This window comes from Rhipicephalus sanguineus, chromosome 4, assembly GCF_013339695.2.
Source record: "Rhipicephalus sanguineus isolate Rsan-2018 chromosome 4, BIME_Rsan_1.4, whole genome shotgun sequence".
Classification (NCBI taxonomy): Eukaryota; Metazoa; Arthropoda; class Arachnida; order Ixodida; family Ixodidae; genus Rhipicephalus; species Rhipicephalus sanguineus.
The window spans coordinates 27237441-27257502 of NC_051179.1; the positions used below are offsets into that span (position 1 = coordinate 27237441).

The 20062-nt window shown below is 47.1% G+C and overlaps 1 protein-coding gene across 1 annotated transcript in view; it reads left to right on the plus strand.

Annotated features, from left to right (window-relative positions):
- LOC119389671 (uncharacterized) overlaps positions 1–20062 on the plus strand; it is a 324685-nt gene that overhangs the window by 120864 nt on the left and 183759 nt on the right. Inside the window, 1 exon segment of the mRNA XM_037657032.2 lies at positions 7993–8045. Coding sequence (XP_037512960.2) covers positions 8007–8045 — 39 coding nt within the window. The 5' untranslated portion in view covers positions 7993–8006.

Consider the following 20062-nt stretch of genomic DNA (forward strand, 5'->3'; position numbering starts at 1 on the left):
ATTTATTTATCGAAGTGTGTTACAAAACTGCTAACAGCTGTCGACGTTAATCATTTCTTCACACCGATCTCGTTACGGTCATGTTCGCTGGTCCCATTATAGAGAGAGAGAGAGAGAGAAAGAGAGGGGGAAGGGGGTCTACCCCTCGCAAGCAGGGAGCCGGCGCCCTTGGCCGGCGCCCCGGAGTCGGCCTTGCCGTAGTCGGCCGCTCGATCGGCGTGTCCAGCGGCGGAAGCCGACCTTGGCCGTCCCCCTACGCGCTGCCGACGCCGTGTACGTCCTTGCGCCCACGTCACACACGCACGCACGTTAAAACCACAACAGCTGGGCGCACCTCGCTTCCTCCCTTTCTTTTTATCATAGCTTTTCTCTTCTTCTTTTCTTTATGCACGTTTGTTTTGTGTAACTCGACTTCGTTTTTCTAATATATTTCTTTCTTTATATCTTTCTCTCTTTTTCTTTTTCCGCTGCGCCTCCCACCTCGTCATCTGCTTGCTGGGAGGCGCGACCAATTAGTGTGGGACGTCGCCTCGGCTCGCTTTAATCAGATCGCCGATGATGACGTTTTATACGAAGAAGAAAAGAAAACTTTCCGGAGAGCAATGAAGTTGAAGGGAGGGGGGGGGGGGTGATTGCCTCCAATTAAGAGCTACCGAGGCGTTGCGCGACGCGACAAATTACAGCGTCACAATGGCAGCACGTTGTCTTAACGCCCACGATAAAGTATGAGTCGTCAGAGACTCTGTAGATGAATCTAGCTTCCGCCACTATATATACATTACTAAAATCCTTTGCCGTTCTAGGATAGTCTTTTTGGCCTGCGAATTAACAAAGCTGTTAGTTGTCTGCGCGTTTGCCATGTGGCGGTCGCCTTCACCTATGATATATATGTCCAGAATCAGGATAAGAATAAGATGATTCCTATGAATGCCAGCCCTGATCGAAAAGTGCCCAGGCATGTGCTGCAATCGAAAACATCTGGACCTTAGTCGTGTCCGGCTAAACAGATATGTACTTTGACACCATTACCGGATCTTCTTATAGATAGTAAAATAAGTAATTTCATTTTATGAGTAAGTTTTGTTAACTCTGCGAGAATTTTGTGTTTGATACGGCAACCACTTGAAGACATCGAATTCAGGTTTCACATGCACATTAAAGCGTGTGCGTATTAGTCAGTTCTCATGGCTTGGTTTGTTTGTCTTTTCTTACTTATATTGTTTGACTTAGCGTGTTGCTCGTTCGGGCAGTGTCCATACGTTTTTTAGGGGCAAATGAGCAGTTGAGACTTCTTAACTGCGTATTGGGATTGCCTGGTTCTAATGCAGCTTACACATTCCCACATGTGTGCGATTAATAGAACAGCAAGGACCCTATAAAATAAGCGTTAATTAAGGCTAGAAATATAACTTCTAAACTATTTCAAGCCGCCCAAGACTGCTTGGAATGTAGTTTTGCAGCTTCAGACTACAGCAGGTCGAGCACTGCGTTGCGGAGTAGCAGCTGCAGAGGGTGCGTCACCGAGTAACGCCTCGACCCATTGCACTCGATTAAAGATCGTCTCGGGAATAATAAAAGAAAAAAGGAACAGAAAAAGACTACCACCACCGAAGGAAGCACTCAGCGGGGGGATGTGAAAGGGGCGCGAATCCTTTAATGGATGTGCTTTGGCACGCATTCGCGTTCAACTTCTCATCGGCCGGGCATCCCTCTTGGCGAGCAGCCATCGACACGCCGGCTGACTGCGCTGTCTTCGCTGTTTCGATTGAGAACCAGACGCGGACTCCCCCCAACCACCACCACCAATGAACCGGTTCTGTGTGACCGACTGACTTCGCTACAGGATGTGCGGGCCAAACCATTTCTAACTATTGGCCTGCGCATAGGGGGCATCTGGTGACGTTTTTCATTGTGACGTCACGTGAGACGTAATTACGCCATTTCTTTAGTGCTGTCGAAGCTAAGGGAAGGCTGAGATTATGCGACACGTGTTCTTGTTTCGATTAGTACCCGTCGGATAAGAACGTGCGACTTGTAAGGGAGATTCGCTGTAGCCGTTTATTTTAAAATCTGTCTCTCTCTAAGCCTACGCGATATGTGCAGCATTTTTCTTTTTTCTTTCTTTCTATATGTTGGTCATAGCTTTTGTCTCATGTGATAAACTTATTGCATCAGAACACCGCGTCAATTCATTCATAGTGTAACTCAATGTTTAATGGAGGGTAGCCCACATACATGTGGCGCGTATTTCTGATATGGTAGTTGATTAATGATTTATTGAGTTGACTGCTGTATGTGGGAGAAGAAAAGTTTATTTCATAAAAAATAGCTTTGAGGCTACAGCACACAATGACATATGTTGTAAACAGCGCACGTACAGCCAGAATCAGAATTGATCAATGCTTTATACAAACACAGTAATCTAATTCTTACAACAGAACATACATTATTAACAGCATAAACAAACAAGCAAGCTTGCTCCACGGACCACCACAGAGCGCTTCCCCGCTCTGTGGCGTCTGCGGTGATATCGGCGACATCGAACATGCCATTTGGCTGTGCCCACAGTTCGACACGGAAAGAGAAGCCATGGCCCGCAGCGTGCAAAAGGATGGCCTCAGGCATCAGACATTTGAAGACGTCGTTTTTCCTGGGGGGCCGCGGCAATCAGGAGGAAAGTACCGCGACTGCTGCTTGCGTTCTTGCGAGACACAGGACTGCTCAAAACCTGGTGACGACCCCTCCGTGGTGGACCAGTGGTTATGGTGCTTGACTGCTGACCAGAAGGGTCGCGGGTTCGAATCTCGGCCTCGGCGACCGCATATCGAAGATGCTATAGAGGCCCGTGCACTTAGATTTAGGTGCACGTTAAAGAAAGTCTAGTGGTCGAAATTTCCGGAGCCCTCCACTACAGCGTCCCTCATAATCATGTCGTGGTTCTGGGACGTAAACTGGCAACAATTATTATTATACAGAACCTGGTGACACACCCTATACCATCAACACATGAGAGGCTCAGGCAGGCACAATTGCCGGCTATGTATGCTAACCCCGCCTGCTGCAACGCCACCACCACCGCCATCAAAACATGCACGACTGTCTACCTTTACAGTCTTGTGATCGTTGGCATGCAGCCCGTACTCGGTTCAGCCCCAACCCGCTTACCGAAACGCGCGTAGTTATTCCTCGTAGGACCATTGTTTCCTGCGGTATTACTATCGCGTATAGTAGAGTTTTGTTTGCACACCAGATATTCAGCCGGCATGTAGGGAAAGCTTGTTTGGGCCAGAGAATGGTTTGTGTGGGTTCGCCTGTATGTGCATATAGAAAGTATAAGAGCGTGAGGTTTGCCGTGCGTCGTGGTCGTGGAAGAATGCCGTCACGCGTCGAGTCGGGAAGGACGGCGCCGACACGAGCGGCACGCGCCGCTGCACCTTCACGACTCACCTGTCTACGCGCTCCCCCACTGGGATGTGTAGGGGGGGGGGGGGGGGGGTCCTGTGCTCGGGGGAAAGCCGTGCCGCTTGGTATACAGCAGCTGCCGCTTCCGCATACTATAGTATATACACAGTGAGAGGGGCTCATTTATAACGAGTATATGAATGAAATGCGTGACGCTTTCGAAACAGAACAGTAGGGCTCCGCCCCCCGATTCACGCACGTATACACACGCAGTGACTGTGGTTTGAGCGCTTGAACGTGAACTCATCTTACGCATGACACCACGCAGTGCAACTACTCCTTCTACCCGTAGCAACTGTGTTACGCAGTGAATCACGTACTGTACGTTTACCTCTGAGTGCTGCTTAGTTTCTGATTTATATAGTAGTAGTAGTAGTAGTAGTAGTAGTAGTAGTAGTAGTAGTAGTAGTAGTAGTAGTAGTAGTAGTAGCAGCAGCAGCAGCAGCAGCAGCAGCAGCAGCAGTAGTAGTAGTAGTAGTAGTAGTAGTAGTAGTAGTAGTAGTAGTAGTAGTAGTAGTAGTATCACGGCTGCTATCCAGTGGCTGTGGTAGTGGAACTGCTGCTGCTGCTGCTACTACTACTACTACTACTACTACTACTACTACTACTACTACTACTACTACTACTACTACTACTACTACTACCAGAAAGTAGTAGTAGTAGTAGTAGTAGTAGTAGTAGTAGTAGTAGTAGGGTCCTGTGCTCGGGGGAAAGCCGTGCCGCTTGGTATACAGCAGCTGCCGCTTCCGCATACTATAGTATATACACAGTGAGAGGGGCTCATTTATAACGAGTATATGAATGAAATGCGTGACGCTTTCGAAACAGAACAGTAGGGCTCCGCCCCCCGATTCACGCACGTATACACACGCAGTGACTGTGGTTTGAGCGCTTGAACGTGAACTCATCTTACGCATGACACCACGCAGTGCAACTACTCCTTCTACCCGTAGCAACTGTGTTACGCAGTGAATCACGTACTGTACGTTTACCTCTGAGTGCTGCTTAGTTTCTGATTTATATAGTAGTAGTAGTAGTAGTAGTAGTAGTAGTAGTAGTAGTAGTAGTAGTAGTAGTAGTAGCAGTAGTAGTAGTAGCAGCAGCAGCAGCAGCAGCAGCAGTAGTAGTAGTAGTAGTAGTAGTAGTAGTAGTAGTAGTAGTAGTAGTAGTAGTAGTAGTAGTAGTAGTAGTAGTAGTAGTAGTAGTAGTAGTAGTAGTATCACGGCTGCTATCCAGTGGCTGTGGTAGTGGAACTGCTGCTGCTGCTGCTACTACTACTACTACTACTACTACTACTACTACTACTACTACTACTACTACTACTACTACTACTACTACTACTACTACTACTACTACTACCAGAAAGTAGTAGACACATACATCAGATAGCGAATTTCCACGCTTTACTTTTTATATGAATGAATGAATGAATGAATGAATGTGTCACAACTGACCCCGCGTCTTTGTTTATGTTACTTTTTCCACCACATCTCTTCGTACGTACTTCAATGGCGCGAATATAAGAACCAGCAATGCAATAGCCGAAACGCGTGCTACCCGCCCGCGTACGAATTACACACGCGCACGCTTCTGCAAGACGTGATCCTAAACAAACAACCGCTTACTCCTAAGCAAATTGAATAAAGGTTCTACAGCCACGAACCTCGTTGAAGTCGTGATGGGGCTTTGCAAACACACATAGCTACTTCACCTGCCTGTGCATTCCCAACGCCAGCTACAGCTTCCACCGATTGTATTAATATTAATTAACGACGTATAGCTTCACACGCGGTACCTCGCGTGCATCAAAGCGCAACAATCGATCGGCTCGATCGGACTCGTCTCTCATTAGCATACAAGCGCAGTGGGAAACAACGCTGAGGGCGTGCCAACGCCGGACACCTCACGTCGACCAATTCGCTTCCCAATCAGTCGACCCTCGGAGAAGGCTAATTCAGGCCTTCTTTTTCTCAAAGGAGGTCTCGGTCAGCAAAGGCACGGGTCTCGTGTGAATGCATACACAGGGTGTGCGCGTCTCTCGTGCGCTTTGTGACCGAGACCCCCTTCGGCGAAATAGGGAAGTGCTACGTAGACGCTCATACGGCATACAGGCGCCTGGGCAAACATACGCGATACGCCTCGTACGCAGCGCAGATACCCACCCCGCGCGGATGTGCATAACCTAACCTAAGCAGCGTGTACGAGTCAGCAAAACTCACGAGTCGCACGAATGTGTGTATATACTGTACGCAGGGTGTTTGTACGCGTCTGTCGTGCGCGTTGTGACCGAGACCTCCTTCGAGAATGGGAATCCATGTATACTTGTCGGCGCATGCGCACACGCGTGTATCTGTGACACGTGCTGTGCGCAGTTGACCGACAGGGTCTATACCTTAACCTAACCTAAACAGCGTGCCCACGTAACTACAATGTATACGAGCGGCAGTGCTTATGTAGTACATCGAAGGGACACGCCACTTTTCCGTGTTTGGCCGGCAGACTTCTCTCACTTGCATTGTTCAAGCCATCGCGCTGCTTTTCTTGCGTTCACAGGAACCCGTATACGTATTCAACGTAGCGAATGACCTCCAGTGTTCCACGATGTGAATTACAATCTCCCGCTATTCAACCCGTTATAAAAACTGCCGCGCAAGCACACTCGAGCCAATGATGTCAAACACTTACAAAAACAAATGTAGACAATTCAACAATTAAATTGAAATATAATGTTGCTGTTATAAGAACATATAGCTAACAGTTCGCCAACAAAATCCAACACTAAACAGGTTAGCCAACATAACACAGTGCTGGTATAGTACGCGAGTGAACACGATAGTTCAATTCGCGCACATGTTTTGTATACCACACATGTCCAAAGGGGTGGAGGGGGCGGAGGGGGGGAGTACAGCTTTGCCTGTGTACGCACCTTATTCGTAAATACGCAGGAACTGGCATACTCGCGTATTCGTGAAGGTCGCGGCCGACTTCTATACTCTTCATGGGGGCGGCGAATGAGCGTCCCGAAAGCGGTAAATCGCGCGCGCACTCCGCACAACATGCGGGTACCTGGAAGTATAAGCAAGCACCGTGACTTCCGAGTTGTACACGCTTCGAGTAGGGAAGGAAGGAAGGAAGACAGGTATGATGGGGTTTGTTTGTAGCAGACGACGTAGTGCGCACGTCTGTTCGTATACGACAGACGCACGCCAACAGAAGTCGTGCGTCTGTTCGGCCGCTGGAGGGCGGCACTACACGCGTGTGCATGCATGTGTTGCATACGTGTACTACACGTTAACGGCGGCCTTGGCACGCGGGAAGGACGCGAACTCGCACCGTCCAGAGAAAGCCTCTTCTTTATTTTGTTCGTTATAACGCTAATTACGGGCTAATTATGCATACGGCGCGCGCGTTGTACTTCGGGAAAAGGTAGACGTGATTTATTTCTGCGGCCTTCTCTTCCTGTAGCAATGGTTCGTGCATGCGCGGGCGCACCGTAGCTAAGTGAGTGAGATTGATTGTTGGTTAGGTCAGTGTCGATTGTTAGTTCAGTGGAACAAATTCACCCGCAAGGCTCGGTTGTGGTGTCCTCTTCAGATAGGAGAATCAAAAATGAAGTCGCATCTGCGCAACAAGCTAAAGATGATTATGTGCCAATTTTGGAAGGTGTATGCTACTGCTTGAGCAACCCATGAGACTAGCTTGCTTTTATTCCTTAAAACTTAAGGTTCTCAGGCATATCTGTCTACTATTTAACTCACTCTCAGTTTTGTTCTTTCTACTCAACCTGTTCACACCATTTTCATATCTACTTTCGATACTTTGTACCCTAAACCTACGTTTCTCAACACGTAATTTCGGTACGCTGTAGCGTTCTAATTCTCCACCCCTTTCTATTTTCTATGACCGCACTGTCATACACACACTGATTATGTAAACAGGCAATTTAATATTATGCAATTTTAAATTACCTCTTTCAATAAACAGTGCCCCTGACAGTGCGGTTTGCACGTGCCTCCTCTGCTTTCCTTGGTATAAGTTGCTTGCTTGATATGTTTCTACAGACTGTTTGGTCGTTTATTTTCGCCTTTAGGTCATTAGTACGGCTCTTCGAAGCTTAAAGGAGCAAGCGGTTTTCACCTTCTGACAACTAAATGCGTGTAATGTGTGTAATGTTTCACCTTTTCACACCTAAATACGCCTAAATGTGTGTCCACAAAAAGTTTCACCTTGTTTTTACATCACCGTCCTGATGTCCTATTCAAGTTAACGAAGCTGTTGCTTTTCCGTTTAACTTTGTGCAACTATATCTTTGCATTCTATATGTGTGTTTAACGAGGTTTAAACTATTATTGTTACTATGACTGTATTTAACGTGTGGCTACCTTTAGTCCTGTTTGCGTGCCGGCTTGCCGAAAATTTGCAGTCGGGGCTTGCTGCACGATCACGAGTCATCACATGAGCGTGAGATGAAATCGGAAACTATGTGACATGCCTCTGATGGTAAAACGTGCTCGTCTTTTGCTCTTGCAGTGCCCCGAGCAGCCATGACGGGCCTTGTCCTGGTGTTGGCACTCGCCACATTGGTAAGTCACCTATCTATACCATACTTCGATAACAACGTGTTGTGCGTAAGAATCTTGGATTCGTAGGTAGGCGTGGTATACATCTTGGCTATGCCGTATTTCGGTAGCTAAAGTACAATTAGTAGAATTTGTTACGTTAACGTAATGCGCCGTTGTCAAAGCTGTATGGTGCCGGCGTATAAGCTAATTAACAGTTAAATCTACAATACAAATGAGAACAGTTCATAACTAGTTGACTCCGTAGGATTATGCCACTGGTTACGGTTCTCGTCAGTGTCAGTGTGAGGAACTGAAGATGAGTGCGGCCCAGTAGTGATGAAGCTACATGAAATAATTCGTGCGAAAATGTTTGTAGAGTATAGTTATATGAAAAAAAAAATTGGGATTAAGCGTCCCATCTTACATGCTGTTAGTATGGCCATCCGGTCGACCACAGACAGCTGCTATACAGATGTAAAAATTTGTGAATTAGGCGTCCGATACACGCCAGTTTCAGGCCCTTTCACGCACGAAACTTCGATAATGTACACTTAGTCTACTACCCTCGACATTATTGTAGCTAACCTGAACATTATTCAAGGTAATATCTCGTTTGCATAATGCTCATGTACACCACAACGACCGTTTACAAGGGCAAGCGTGCAAGAAATATCCGATTCATCGACGGAACCATGACTTGGGCGAAATGTGTTTTCAAGTTGGTCCCAAAGAAACGTTCTACCGGGACTCATGCAAGAAAGCCACGTTATTGACCAACTGATCGCGTTTGCGTGCTCTTTGTCACGTCATAATAGAAGTCGTGCCCTATAGTGACGCCACAGTTGGGATAGGGATGGCGCTGTCTAATTTTCTCAGACACATAATTACGTACAGACGTACGCAGCTGTAGACCTCAAGAAGTGAAAGATGGGGCAACCACCCACTTTACAAAGTATACAGCTCAGCTGACAAACTGCAGAACAAAAACAACAACAACAAAAAACACGCACGGATGCTGTGGGTTGGAACAACGCGGGCGGCGCGTTGTCAATTCTTTTCGCTCATCCTTTTTCTTTTTCTTTTTTTTTTTTTGCTCTTCATTACGGATATGAACAATGAACGAGCGAACTCACAAAATGGATGTTCGTGGCCCATCCTTGGCAATTAAGCACTCCTTGGTTCCCTCTGTGCACTGGGCCTCCCCATTCTTCGATAGTTTTATATAGAAATGAAATATAGAAATACAGTTCTGCGTATATTTCTATAGAGACTACACGCCACTCAATCACAAAAACGAAGCGTTTGGGCGTGTTCGTCACGCTCCCAAACTCGGACACCAGAGATGCGATTATCTCCTCGGCCTTCTATGTGACCGGAAAATGAAAAAAAAAGAAAAAGAAAATGAAGTTATGCGTAGCCGCTATACATAAACGGTGGAGCCGACTGACCGACCAACGCAAGAACCACACCTGTTTTTCTGCACCTGTCATAAATGCGAGCGTCAGAAACGAGCTTCGTTCTTCTCTCAAAGGGACACTAAAGTGCAGCAGTGAATCAGTTTAGACTGATAAATTATACTCTGATAACTGTATTACCGTTAATTTCACCATCGTAGGTTTACTAATAGAGGAAGAAACCAAGGTCAAAGTTTCATCTTCAAATTTCGCGCCGAAATCTCCGTACTTGACGTCACGGACGTCAAAGTGCTTTTTTTTTTCGCATTTTGGCGACATCGGCTCCACGAAATTCCCTGAAACTTGGTACGTCAACTCCCTGGGCCCTTTAGAGGACAATGTACTTAATTTTTACCGATTGTAAACTACGTAGGCCCAAGTGGACGCCGTCAAAATCTATGACGTCACGGTGATTGGTCCGGGAATTTCAACTCGCTTTTTTTTTTTTTCCTGTTCTCGCTTACCAAGCGTCTTTTCGGGAAGCGTGGTGACTTTGGTGGGGTGAAAGAGTAACTTACAAGTGCAAGAAAAATCTTTTTTCGTTTTTTCTCCTTAGTGTCCCTTCAATTCACGCACAGCTAGCTCTCGTATCAACGCCCCCCCCCCCTCCCCCCTCCCCCCCAAACAACGCTTTTACCCTCTCCCTCAACCCACATTGTCTTTCCATCAAAATTCTTTCCTCCTCCTCCTCCTCATGTCAAGAGACAGACTCGCCTGGTCCATTCCTATCCACGGCTTCAACCGCGTACCGTTCTCTTCTGACAGCGATTTCATTTCTGTTTCCCGACTTTTCTTGTGTATGTCTTTCGCAACCTCACCTGCCGGGTCATCGCTAATCGAAAACTCGTTTCTTGCCATGGGCGCCGCTGCCGCTTGGCTCTATATATATTTACGGCCACTGCAGCAGCAGCAACAGCGGCAGAGGGTATATAACAGCGTTTCGGAATCGTGTTTCCTTTAGCGCAGGCGCCGTTTCTTTCGAAACGGGGTGCGCACAAACAGTGCTCTCACCCGGCCACCCTTCTGAGGATGTTCGCCAACAGGAATGCAATTAGAAACCCAAGTCAGGCCCCCTTCCCTCGGAACTTCGCCGACACGACTCCGTTTCGTAAGCCAGCCAGTCAAGCGCGTTTTGATCGCCGGCCTTTTAAGTTCGATGCCTTCCACACATAAGTCTCGCGCTTGACCGAGCTGTTGCTCAAAGGCAGTATTGCTGAAGCGTTTCTTATTACGTCTGATGCAGCCGTGTGGCTTTGGCTAAGGGGTTTTACGTGTCAAAATCCCGATGTGATTATGAGAGACGCCGTAGGGGAGGTCTCGGGAAATTTTGACCATTCGGGGTTCTTTAACGTCCACCTAAATCTAAGTATACACGGACCTCTAGCATTTCAGCTCCACCGAAATGCGGCTGCCGCGGCCAGGATTCGATCCCGCCACCTCCGCGGGTCTGCATACGAGCACCATATCCACTAGACCACCGCGGCGGGGGAATCATGCCATAGTGCAGCGCTCTGCATCAATGCCTACCACGTGGGGTTCTTTAACGTCCACTTATAAATATAACTACACGGGTGTCATTGAGCTTCGTCCCCATCGAAATCTGGTCAACGCGGCCGGGAATCGAACCCGCGTCATGGTGTTCTTTTTAGGAAACCCCACTTTTACGACGATATAAATAAATTTCAGGTCTCTGCGGTGTTTCTCCGCGCTCAACGCTTTTCAATTCTGATTATGAGACGGCATCAACCAACTAAGCACGCAGGTGCACAAGAACAGGGCATGTTCATGCTGCGGTTTATGCCTGGTTTGATCCGTCCAAAAAATGGCCACGTCTGCCATTTAGGCTGCCTCGAACCGGATGTGTGGTGTATTCCGACAATCACCGCGCTCCTTAAAACAGAACGTGTCTATCGGTTCAACTGTCTTCAGCTCTCCAGCGTTAATGAATTTGGCGTCGTACACAGCTCTAAACTATAATCGACAACCTGTACGCTTCTTGTTGTTTCACAGTTGCAAGGTCTATACGCTGTCGGCAAGTCATTTGTTCAGCGCCAAGTGCACGCGGTTATTCTCACACGTATTTATGCCGCATGCCGACGCCGTTATGTATAACTCCACCAGCTATAAGACAAAAGAGCCTCCCCTGCAAAGTTCCATAGACACCCTGCACCGGCGCGCCCGCTCTCGAACGCAACAAAACAAAGCGTCGATAACTATCGATCTTATAGGAGCGACCTTGGAATAATCGATAACGTGCTGAACGACGCTCTCCCACCGGTTTTAAAATCGCCAGTAAAGCCCTGCAAGTCGGCACGGTCAATTGCTATCGTTTCTGCATGCTCTGCAGACTCACGACTGCGTGAAAATGAACGTGGCGGCTGCGGCCGTCAGACACTGTGCGTTTTTCTTTCTTTTTTTTTTCTTTTTTTTTTATAAGGCTCTCGAGCGCTTTGTGAATTATAATATGCCAGCCTCTCCGTTCAGTCGTACGTACATATATCGGCGCTATGTGCGCAAAACGCGTGCTGAAAATCGAGGTTACGTTCACACGCATTCATTTTTAATGGCAGCAGCTCGCGGGCAAGCAACCAACGTGAAAGGAACTGCTAGACCACCTCATCTCACGAGAGGTGGGTATACGTAATTACGGGGTTTCCATGCAACATGCGGGCGGAGATAAAACATTTTTCTTGAGAGAGAACGCGTGATTGGGGGCCGTATATCATAGAACAAAAGTAACGATAAGATAGAAATTACCCATGATCCTTTTTTTTTTTCGAAGCCCTTTTTGCGAAGTGAGTGATGCGATGCGGTCGGCGCGATCCACTGAAGGTTAAAGATACACGGGCGAATCCTAAATCAAGTCCGCGCTAATCTCGCAAATCCTTAGCGTCCGATGTGCTTGATGGAGGCGTGACTAAGAGGTAAGGTCGTATTATGCGGGAAATTTATCACGCAATTTAAAACTAAACGCGTTGGCATTTTGCGTCTCTTTTTTTATCATTCCTTCCTTTTTTATATACGGCGTGCCCGGTGATGGCGGGAGAGTGTGACGCATAAATAATTATTGCGACACTGATATAGATTTATGTAATTTCTTAATCGCGAGCCGTTCTTGAGATTCAAGGCTGAGCTACTTTCCCGAGTTTTCTAATATGTGTAAATGAAACGTTAGAAGCCGGGACGATAATCAGTGAATAAGATGACCGTAAAGTCAATCCACTCGATACAGTATCGAGAATCAGGTGCAATAGAACGTGCGGCTGAGTAACCGATTAAGCGATTATCTTTCCGGCTCACCGATGAATGAGCTGAACTGCGGCATACTTTCTTCATTCGTAGCAGTCGATCTGTTTAAATTGCGCGAGTGATAGGAGTCTGACGCGTCTGTCGTATCACTCTATACCTGCAAGGAAACCGTCGTAGAAACTTAGCAATGTGAGGTGTTGTTTTGCTAACTCTGTGTCGCGGGTTCGATTCCCGGACACGGCGGCCGCATCGGACGATATGCAATAACAGCCTTGTGTTTACATTTAGGTAGTACACGCTGTTATAACACAATGAGTGTGCCGGACTATTTCCTGCATGTCACAGCTCTATCACAGTCCATCAAATAGATGCGTCTATCGTTTGGTAAATGTCACGCGTAGTCTATAAGTCTATATGAACACTGAACGCAAGGATTTGACCCCTCCCTCTAATGAGTTCAGTTATAATCAGTCATTACACGCGTGTTAATCAGCGTCGGCGTGTGCTCGGACGACCCCGCCACAAGGAAGGCGAGGCCGCGTGAAGAGATTGTCCGGTGGGCGTGTATACACTGCGCTGTGTTCGTACAGGGCGTAACGAGTGGCAAGAATTTCAAATGACTTCCGTGCTGGCTGTGTAGTATAGCCGGCTGTGCGCGCAAGCGTTTATCTCGAATACACTGACAATACATAGACAGTCGCCGAAAACGTCGTTATACACAATCGCGCGATAAAGATCGCGCCTCCGAACTGGTTTCGCTCGTCAATGCAAGTCTTATCAGTAAGTACAGTTGCGCTTAGTGTACGCTGCGTCATTTATCTAGCCGACGTCAACGTTCGGCGATCCCGCTCGTAAATTATTCAGTGGTGAAGGTGACGAAAGTGTCTGCAGATAGTGCCGCTCTTCAAAGGGGCTTCCGTATAACGTCGCATTCGTTCAATCGTAGACTGCAACTGTACAATTTGTAGATTGCAATCTTCGTATAGACAAGAGTCTACGAAGACTAAAACCTTCTCTCTAGTTTTTCTCGCTAAGAATGCAAACAGTATGTACGTTCGCTCAGTCTTCTTCGCGCCAAACTTGAGGTCTTGGTTCTTATTGGTAGTTAACCAGCCCTCTTGTAATTGAAATGACCCGTTACTTAATTAAGATGCAAATATGGGACCAGGAAACGGTTTGGTATAGTCTTAATTCGGACGCACACGGATTCAACCAGGGTTGGTCTGATGCGGACATGTCTAAATATGCCCACGCCCACAAAATATGTTTCAGACGCGATTCCTGCATTGTATTCATTCTCGACGTCACTCTTGGCCCTTCCCCCACCATGCCTCCCCTTCACCAGGGTAGCGTGCAGCACAAGACCCCTCTCCCACGATGCTCATGCCCAGCCACTGTTTGCTTCTTGGCGAATGGTGTACCTAAAATCTCGCCGCTTTTAGCTTTCGTTGGAGAAAGTGACGCTCGCGAGAGCTCCGCTGCCGCAGCGGCCCAGCTCCGAATGAAACAAGCCACCCACTATTCCCCACGCAGTCTTTAAATCGTCTTCTCGGCGGCTTCCACAACTAATCACGCTTTCAGCAACAGGAAAGAGCTTGGTACATTAGCCCTTACCATTCGAAGAGTTCTTCATGGTGTGGTGTGTGTGTGTGTGTGTGTGTGTGTGTGGCTGGAACATGGCGGCGTGGTGGCGGCTCACACAAAGCCGGCAACAACGAGCCTTCTTAATCGACTAGCGCGCCGCCGAGATTGCAATCTTGCGCCTATTTCAGCCACGGGAGATTAAGAAAAGACGAAACGGAATAACCGAGAAGGAAGTGCGGCTACTTAACTTGCGTCTCATTCGAGAAAAGAGCGTAAATGTGTATACCGTCCCTATAAGGTCATGCGTGCTATAGCAGCGTAACGGCTTATTCTGCTTCCCTTTATGTGACGTAACGAACGAAGCAGACGACGCAAAAGGGACAGCGAAGCGCGACGCTTAATGGCGGTCGCATTAGGTATAGACAGAATGAGAGAGAGAGAGAAAGATACTGTATGCGCAAGTGCATCGTTTGTCGGATTGCGCACGTGCTGCGCACATTCGTATAAGCACCTACTATTAACGCTTGCGTAAGCGTTTTCTCTAGAGAATGGTCAGGTTCAGACAGAGAATGCACTTCGGTTGAGTGAGTCAGTGGGCAGGTTTGTACTGTATAACGCAAACGCGCGGGTTGCGCGCGCAGTTAGGACGAAATGCGAGCGTACGCGCGCCGCCGTTGACGGGTCGTTTTGTGGACTGTCCGTGAAGCGCATTTTCTCGAAACGGCGGGTCTTCATTGTCTTAGCTCTCATCTTTTCGTTATTGCGACCAGGCTGGATTGCAGGTGGAGACAGATGGAGGAGGAAACTTGGGAATGGGTTATTGCTTCACTAGCAACGCCGTTATGCTTGATCGCTCACGCGTGACCAAGCTCGTTTCTTTTATCTTCTTTTTATATTCTGCAACGTTGAAGCTTTCGGAAATGCTTATGAGCATGGGATACCTGCCAATTTGGGTTTAGATGTTTAACTCGACACAATGCGTAGCGATAGCGAAGAAGCGAAGGAAACGATGCTAAATAGGAGAGAGCAGCGTTGAAGGGACCGTGTTTTGTGCGCGATGTTATACAGACACTTGTGACAATTTTCGACGCCTTCTTCACCGGTGAGGCTCGTGAACACGCGATTATGCACGGCTGACGTTGCGACGTACAGGCTGTGATGAGAAAGTAATAATAATAATAATAGTATCTGGGGTTTAACGTCCCAAAACCACGATATGATTATGAGGAACGCCGTAGTGGATGGTTCCTGGAATTTCGACCACCTGGGGTTCTTTAACGTGCATCTAAATCTAAGTACACGGCACTCAAACATTTTCGCCTCCATCGAAAATGCAGCCGCCGCTGTCGGGATTCGATCCCGTGACCTTCGGGTCAGCAGTCGAGTGTCATAACCACTACACCACCCCAGCGGGGCTGTGATGAGAAAGTGAAAACTCGATAAATCCTCACGGATTCTTTCATTCTCTCTCGTATTGTGTACAGTAGTGTCGTTTCATGAGTATCAAGACTTGTTCACAGAATGGGACTACTTGCTGTGGTTTCGCGTGCCAAAACCACGATATAATTATGACGCACGCCGTAGTCCCTTACAAAAAAAATCACAGCATATCCACGGAGTGAATGATGATGAGTGGGCGAAGCTGCGGAGGTTCATCGGTAAATCGTGAATCTTCCGTGAATTCTGCCCAGTACATCATCACCGACGTGAGATCGGGCGCGTTTATACTAAAGGTTCGATGAGTTATGACGACTTGCAGCTCACTTTAATTTTACATGTACGCTGTGAATTTTCATTGTTTAGAAAACCATTGCTTTAGAAAACATCTGGCGTCTTTCGTTAAGCAGCTGGCGTCTTTTCGTTTTGCTTTAGAAACATCTGGCGTTCTTTCGTTTTGCTTTTACAAAACATCTGGCGTCTTTCGTTGGTTTATTTCATCAATCAACGGCGTTTCGAACAAAATTTTTATTGTTTAATCACGCACAGGAGAAATCTCACTAGGCACTACCTTGGAGGTAAACAATGGCTGCTAATGGGAATGAGATACAGAAGAAGTCGGCTTTTAGCTAACACTTACACTTCTACTTCTACTAACGTTTCCTACTGGAACATGCCAATGGCTGCTAATGGGGAATGAGAGACAGAAGAATTCGGCTTTTAGTTAACGCGCACGCTGCGAATTTTTTATTGTTCAACAACGCACATGAAAAATCTCCCACCGGCACCACCTTGGAGGTCAAAGCGTAACACTTGTTACGCACTACGACTACTACGACTACGACTACGAGGGACGAACGGGTGCCGCCTTAAGGAGCTTCGCCCCTAAAATGGCTAGTAACATTGAGTAGACCACCTAGTAACCATCTATTGACATTGGTGACCGTCTAGTAATATTTGCGATCTAGTAACCTTTGTCAATAGACCGTCTAAAGACCTCCTTCTTACTTTTGTATAAAGACTATTTTATGTAGACCGTCTGAAGGCCTGCTTCTTACTTTTGTATAAAGACTATTTTATGTAGACCGTTTAAAGACCTCCTTCTTACTTTTGTATAAAGACTATTTTATGTAGACCGTCTGAAGGCCTGCTTCTTACTTTTTTATAAAGACTATTTTATGTAGACCGTCTAAAGACCTCCTTCTTACTTTTGTATAAAGGCTATTTTATGTAGACCGTCTGAAGGCCTCCTTCTTACTGACGTATATATGAGGAAGGCTCCCGCAAAATTCGCTAATTAAAAAAAGTCGTTGAATGTTAGGCGGATTTTTAGTAAAAGATAGGTGTGCCTCAGTGGTATCTATAAGCCCACCGCAAATTTACACGTACGCCATGAACGTTTGTTGCTTAATTACACGGAAAAGAAGTGTCCCATCTGAGCTACATTGGAGGTCAAGATGTGGTGCCTATATATACTCGGTGACCAAAGTTTGGTTGTGAAGAGCGGGTGGCGAGCGGAATTGTCAGTGTGAGTGTTGTATTACTTTGCGAATGTTGTGTGCATGTTTGTGTACGTGTGATCAAGTTTGCGTGTTTCGATGCTAATTTAATTAAAGATTCTCTGGCGCATGGTGCGACAGCGAAAAGCTCCCCTATGGATGTAAACAAATACTCCCCTCAGTCCATCCAAAACCTCCGTCCTTAAAGGGGGTAAATTTTTTACTCCCCTGGACGGAGTATATAAAACCCCCATAGGGGCGTGCGCTAGAGGACGAGTCCATTTACTCCCATCTCGGCTTTTTTTTGCTCACAGTGATAGGGTGTCTGTTGAACATTGTTGATAGGGCGTTACTACGAGGTCACCAGACAACCTATGAACATGAGTCTGTTTAATGTTGGTGGCCAATTGCAGCCAGAGCGTTGATTGATTGTTGGTACAGACGTCTAAAGACAGTTGGTAGACACTCTTTTGATTGTTGGTAGGTTCTAGTAACAATTGTCTTTAGACCGTGAACTTAATGTTACCCAATATATTTGTAAGGGGTGGGGAACTCCGAGTTGATTTCAACCTCTCGGGGTTCTTCAACGTGCACCTAATTGCACGTTAATGATGATGATTATGATAACTATGATGATAAATGCGCAAGAGCCTGCTAAGAAATGACGGCGATGTGAGTCCGGGACCGAGTGTTATTGTCGAGAGTATGGGTGGAAAAAATGCAGAATTGAACGCGAACTCCGCTGACGTTGATAGCTGCGCTCATTGGAAACGATCGCTTGGATCATCGCTTATCCTACTTACGTAAATGACCCGCTCCGGTTCGCTAACTCCAGCAGGTCGGGACAGTTGATCTGACTGAACAGCTAGCGCATCGGCCTTGTGGCTGGACTCCTCCGCCAGCCTCGTTCGCGTGCTAACGTCCCAAAAAAGGTGATTCAGCGACCGACAGAGGCGAAGGGAAATTACATGAATATACCGACGGCGCGACATTGGCCCATTTGAGGAAACGAGTGGCCCGCTCGATCGACTATACATTCACGGCAGACGGTGTGCCGTAAGGAGTGATACGGCTTCGCATCTTCATTATTGCCGCAGCGGAGTAGATTGCGCTTGTGGTCCTGTCGTCGATACCCCTCTCATTGGCCCACCACGTGCATATATGCGAGCGTGAATCGCACATGCGTAAATCTGGGTCACTTGCGCCAGCGCCAGGCGTCGCACCCTGCACGTTGCAGACAAAAGCGAGTGTGTGGCGCTGCCTTCAAGAGACGCGTGTGTAGGCCTCGCTTTAGTATGCAGTTCTGTGCAGTACAGTTTGGATGACGTGATTTCTGAACTGTACCGTGGCCTTGGTTCACTTATCATTATCCTTTTGCCTAGGACAATGAATTTGCAACGCTGGTCGATCGAAGCGTGCTCTAGAATACTGATATTAAGACCACAAGAAAGGAAAATAGTTATGCGGTATCCTTGACGAGTGCCAGGTTAATCGAACACGATTATCGCAATGGTGCGTTATCTTGAACATTCTTTCCGGATAACCTTTTAACTCCAAAGTATAAAAGCACAATTTAGATTGTTAACAGTAGAACATTCTTTTTCCTTTGTATAGTGGCTTCATTTTCACGAACGATAGTGTTGTGGTTTCAAACATGCCCCCTGAGGTTGCATGATTGCTTGTAACTGATTCTTAAGCACTCGCAGGCCATGCATCAGGACAGAATTAGTGGTCTGAGAGTACTCCCGCGCTTATTGCTAGCGATTGACAGCTTCGGTTTCTTGAGGTTTATATATAGACCTATACGGGATAGACGTTGGCAGTCTACCGCGAAATCTGTGCGCGATTGGTTTTCACTTCCTTTATAGTTGCCTGTGTAAGATTATCAGCAGTAACTGTCGCTGGTTATTTCTGGACATCTCTACATCCATCCACGCGATCTATTAGATATACGCTCTGCCCGCATTTACCGAATTATTGACAGTGAAACTGACTGAAGCACCACGCTGTAGCCTCATGTAATACTGTCGTGACGTTTACAACACTGTACGTAACTTCAACTTCGTGCATTCGCTTACTCCGTTACTTGAAATGCCACGGACACCTCATATCAGCGGCGTATAGTCGCAGTTACGGAGTATAAGCGCATTAAATACGCGCCAATACTCCGACCTCGCGGTATCTATACTTTCTCCCTGAAAATTCGTTCACATTCATGTCTGTCCTCATCGCTTTTTAAATTTTAAAGAAAGGTATGCACTGAGACATCGCTGTGGATGCATTGTCGCACATCTTCCGCAATTATATACTGCATGCTCACGGATGCTGAACATGCCAGTTATAGTATACCGTTCGTCGCACGTTGTGGTTTGGCGTCAAATGTATACATTCTTTATTCGTGGAATTCAGGTTCGACAGTACTGCGCGGTACTTCGTCTCACAACGTATACATTCCAGCTCTCTCTCGATGGACGAGCGTCCTTGGACGCGCCCATATATACATGCACACGCTCACTCGCGTGTCATGGACAGTAAGTAGCACATAGATGCTTATTCGCTTTGTTTGTGCAACCGTTCTCCGCATAACGAGTCAGGCCCATACCGTCGCTTCGATAGGAGGTGATTTGGCACTTGAAGCAGCGAGCTGCCCCGTGATTAACCGCTCTGTTTGTGTATCTAAGCGCGCAGATCGCTGCTCGTCCGTCTAGTCTTCCTTCGCTATGCAGAGACAGCTAGAGGAAAGATGCGTCGTGATGCATTCGTCCAATTATCCCACTCCAGGTCTGCGTGGCAGAGCGGCGCGGCTGCCTTAGGT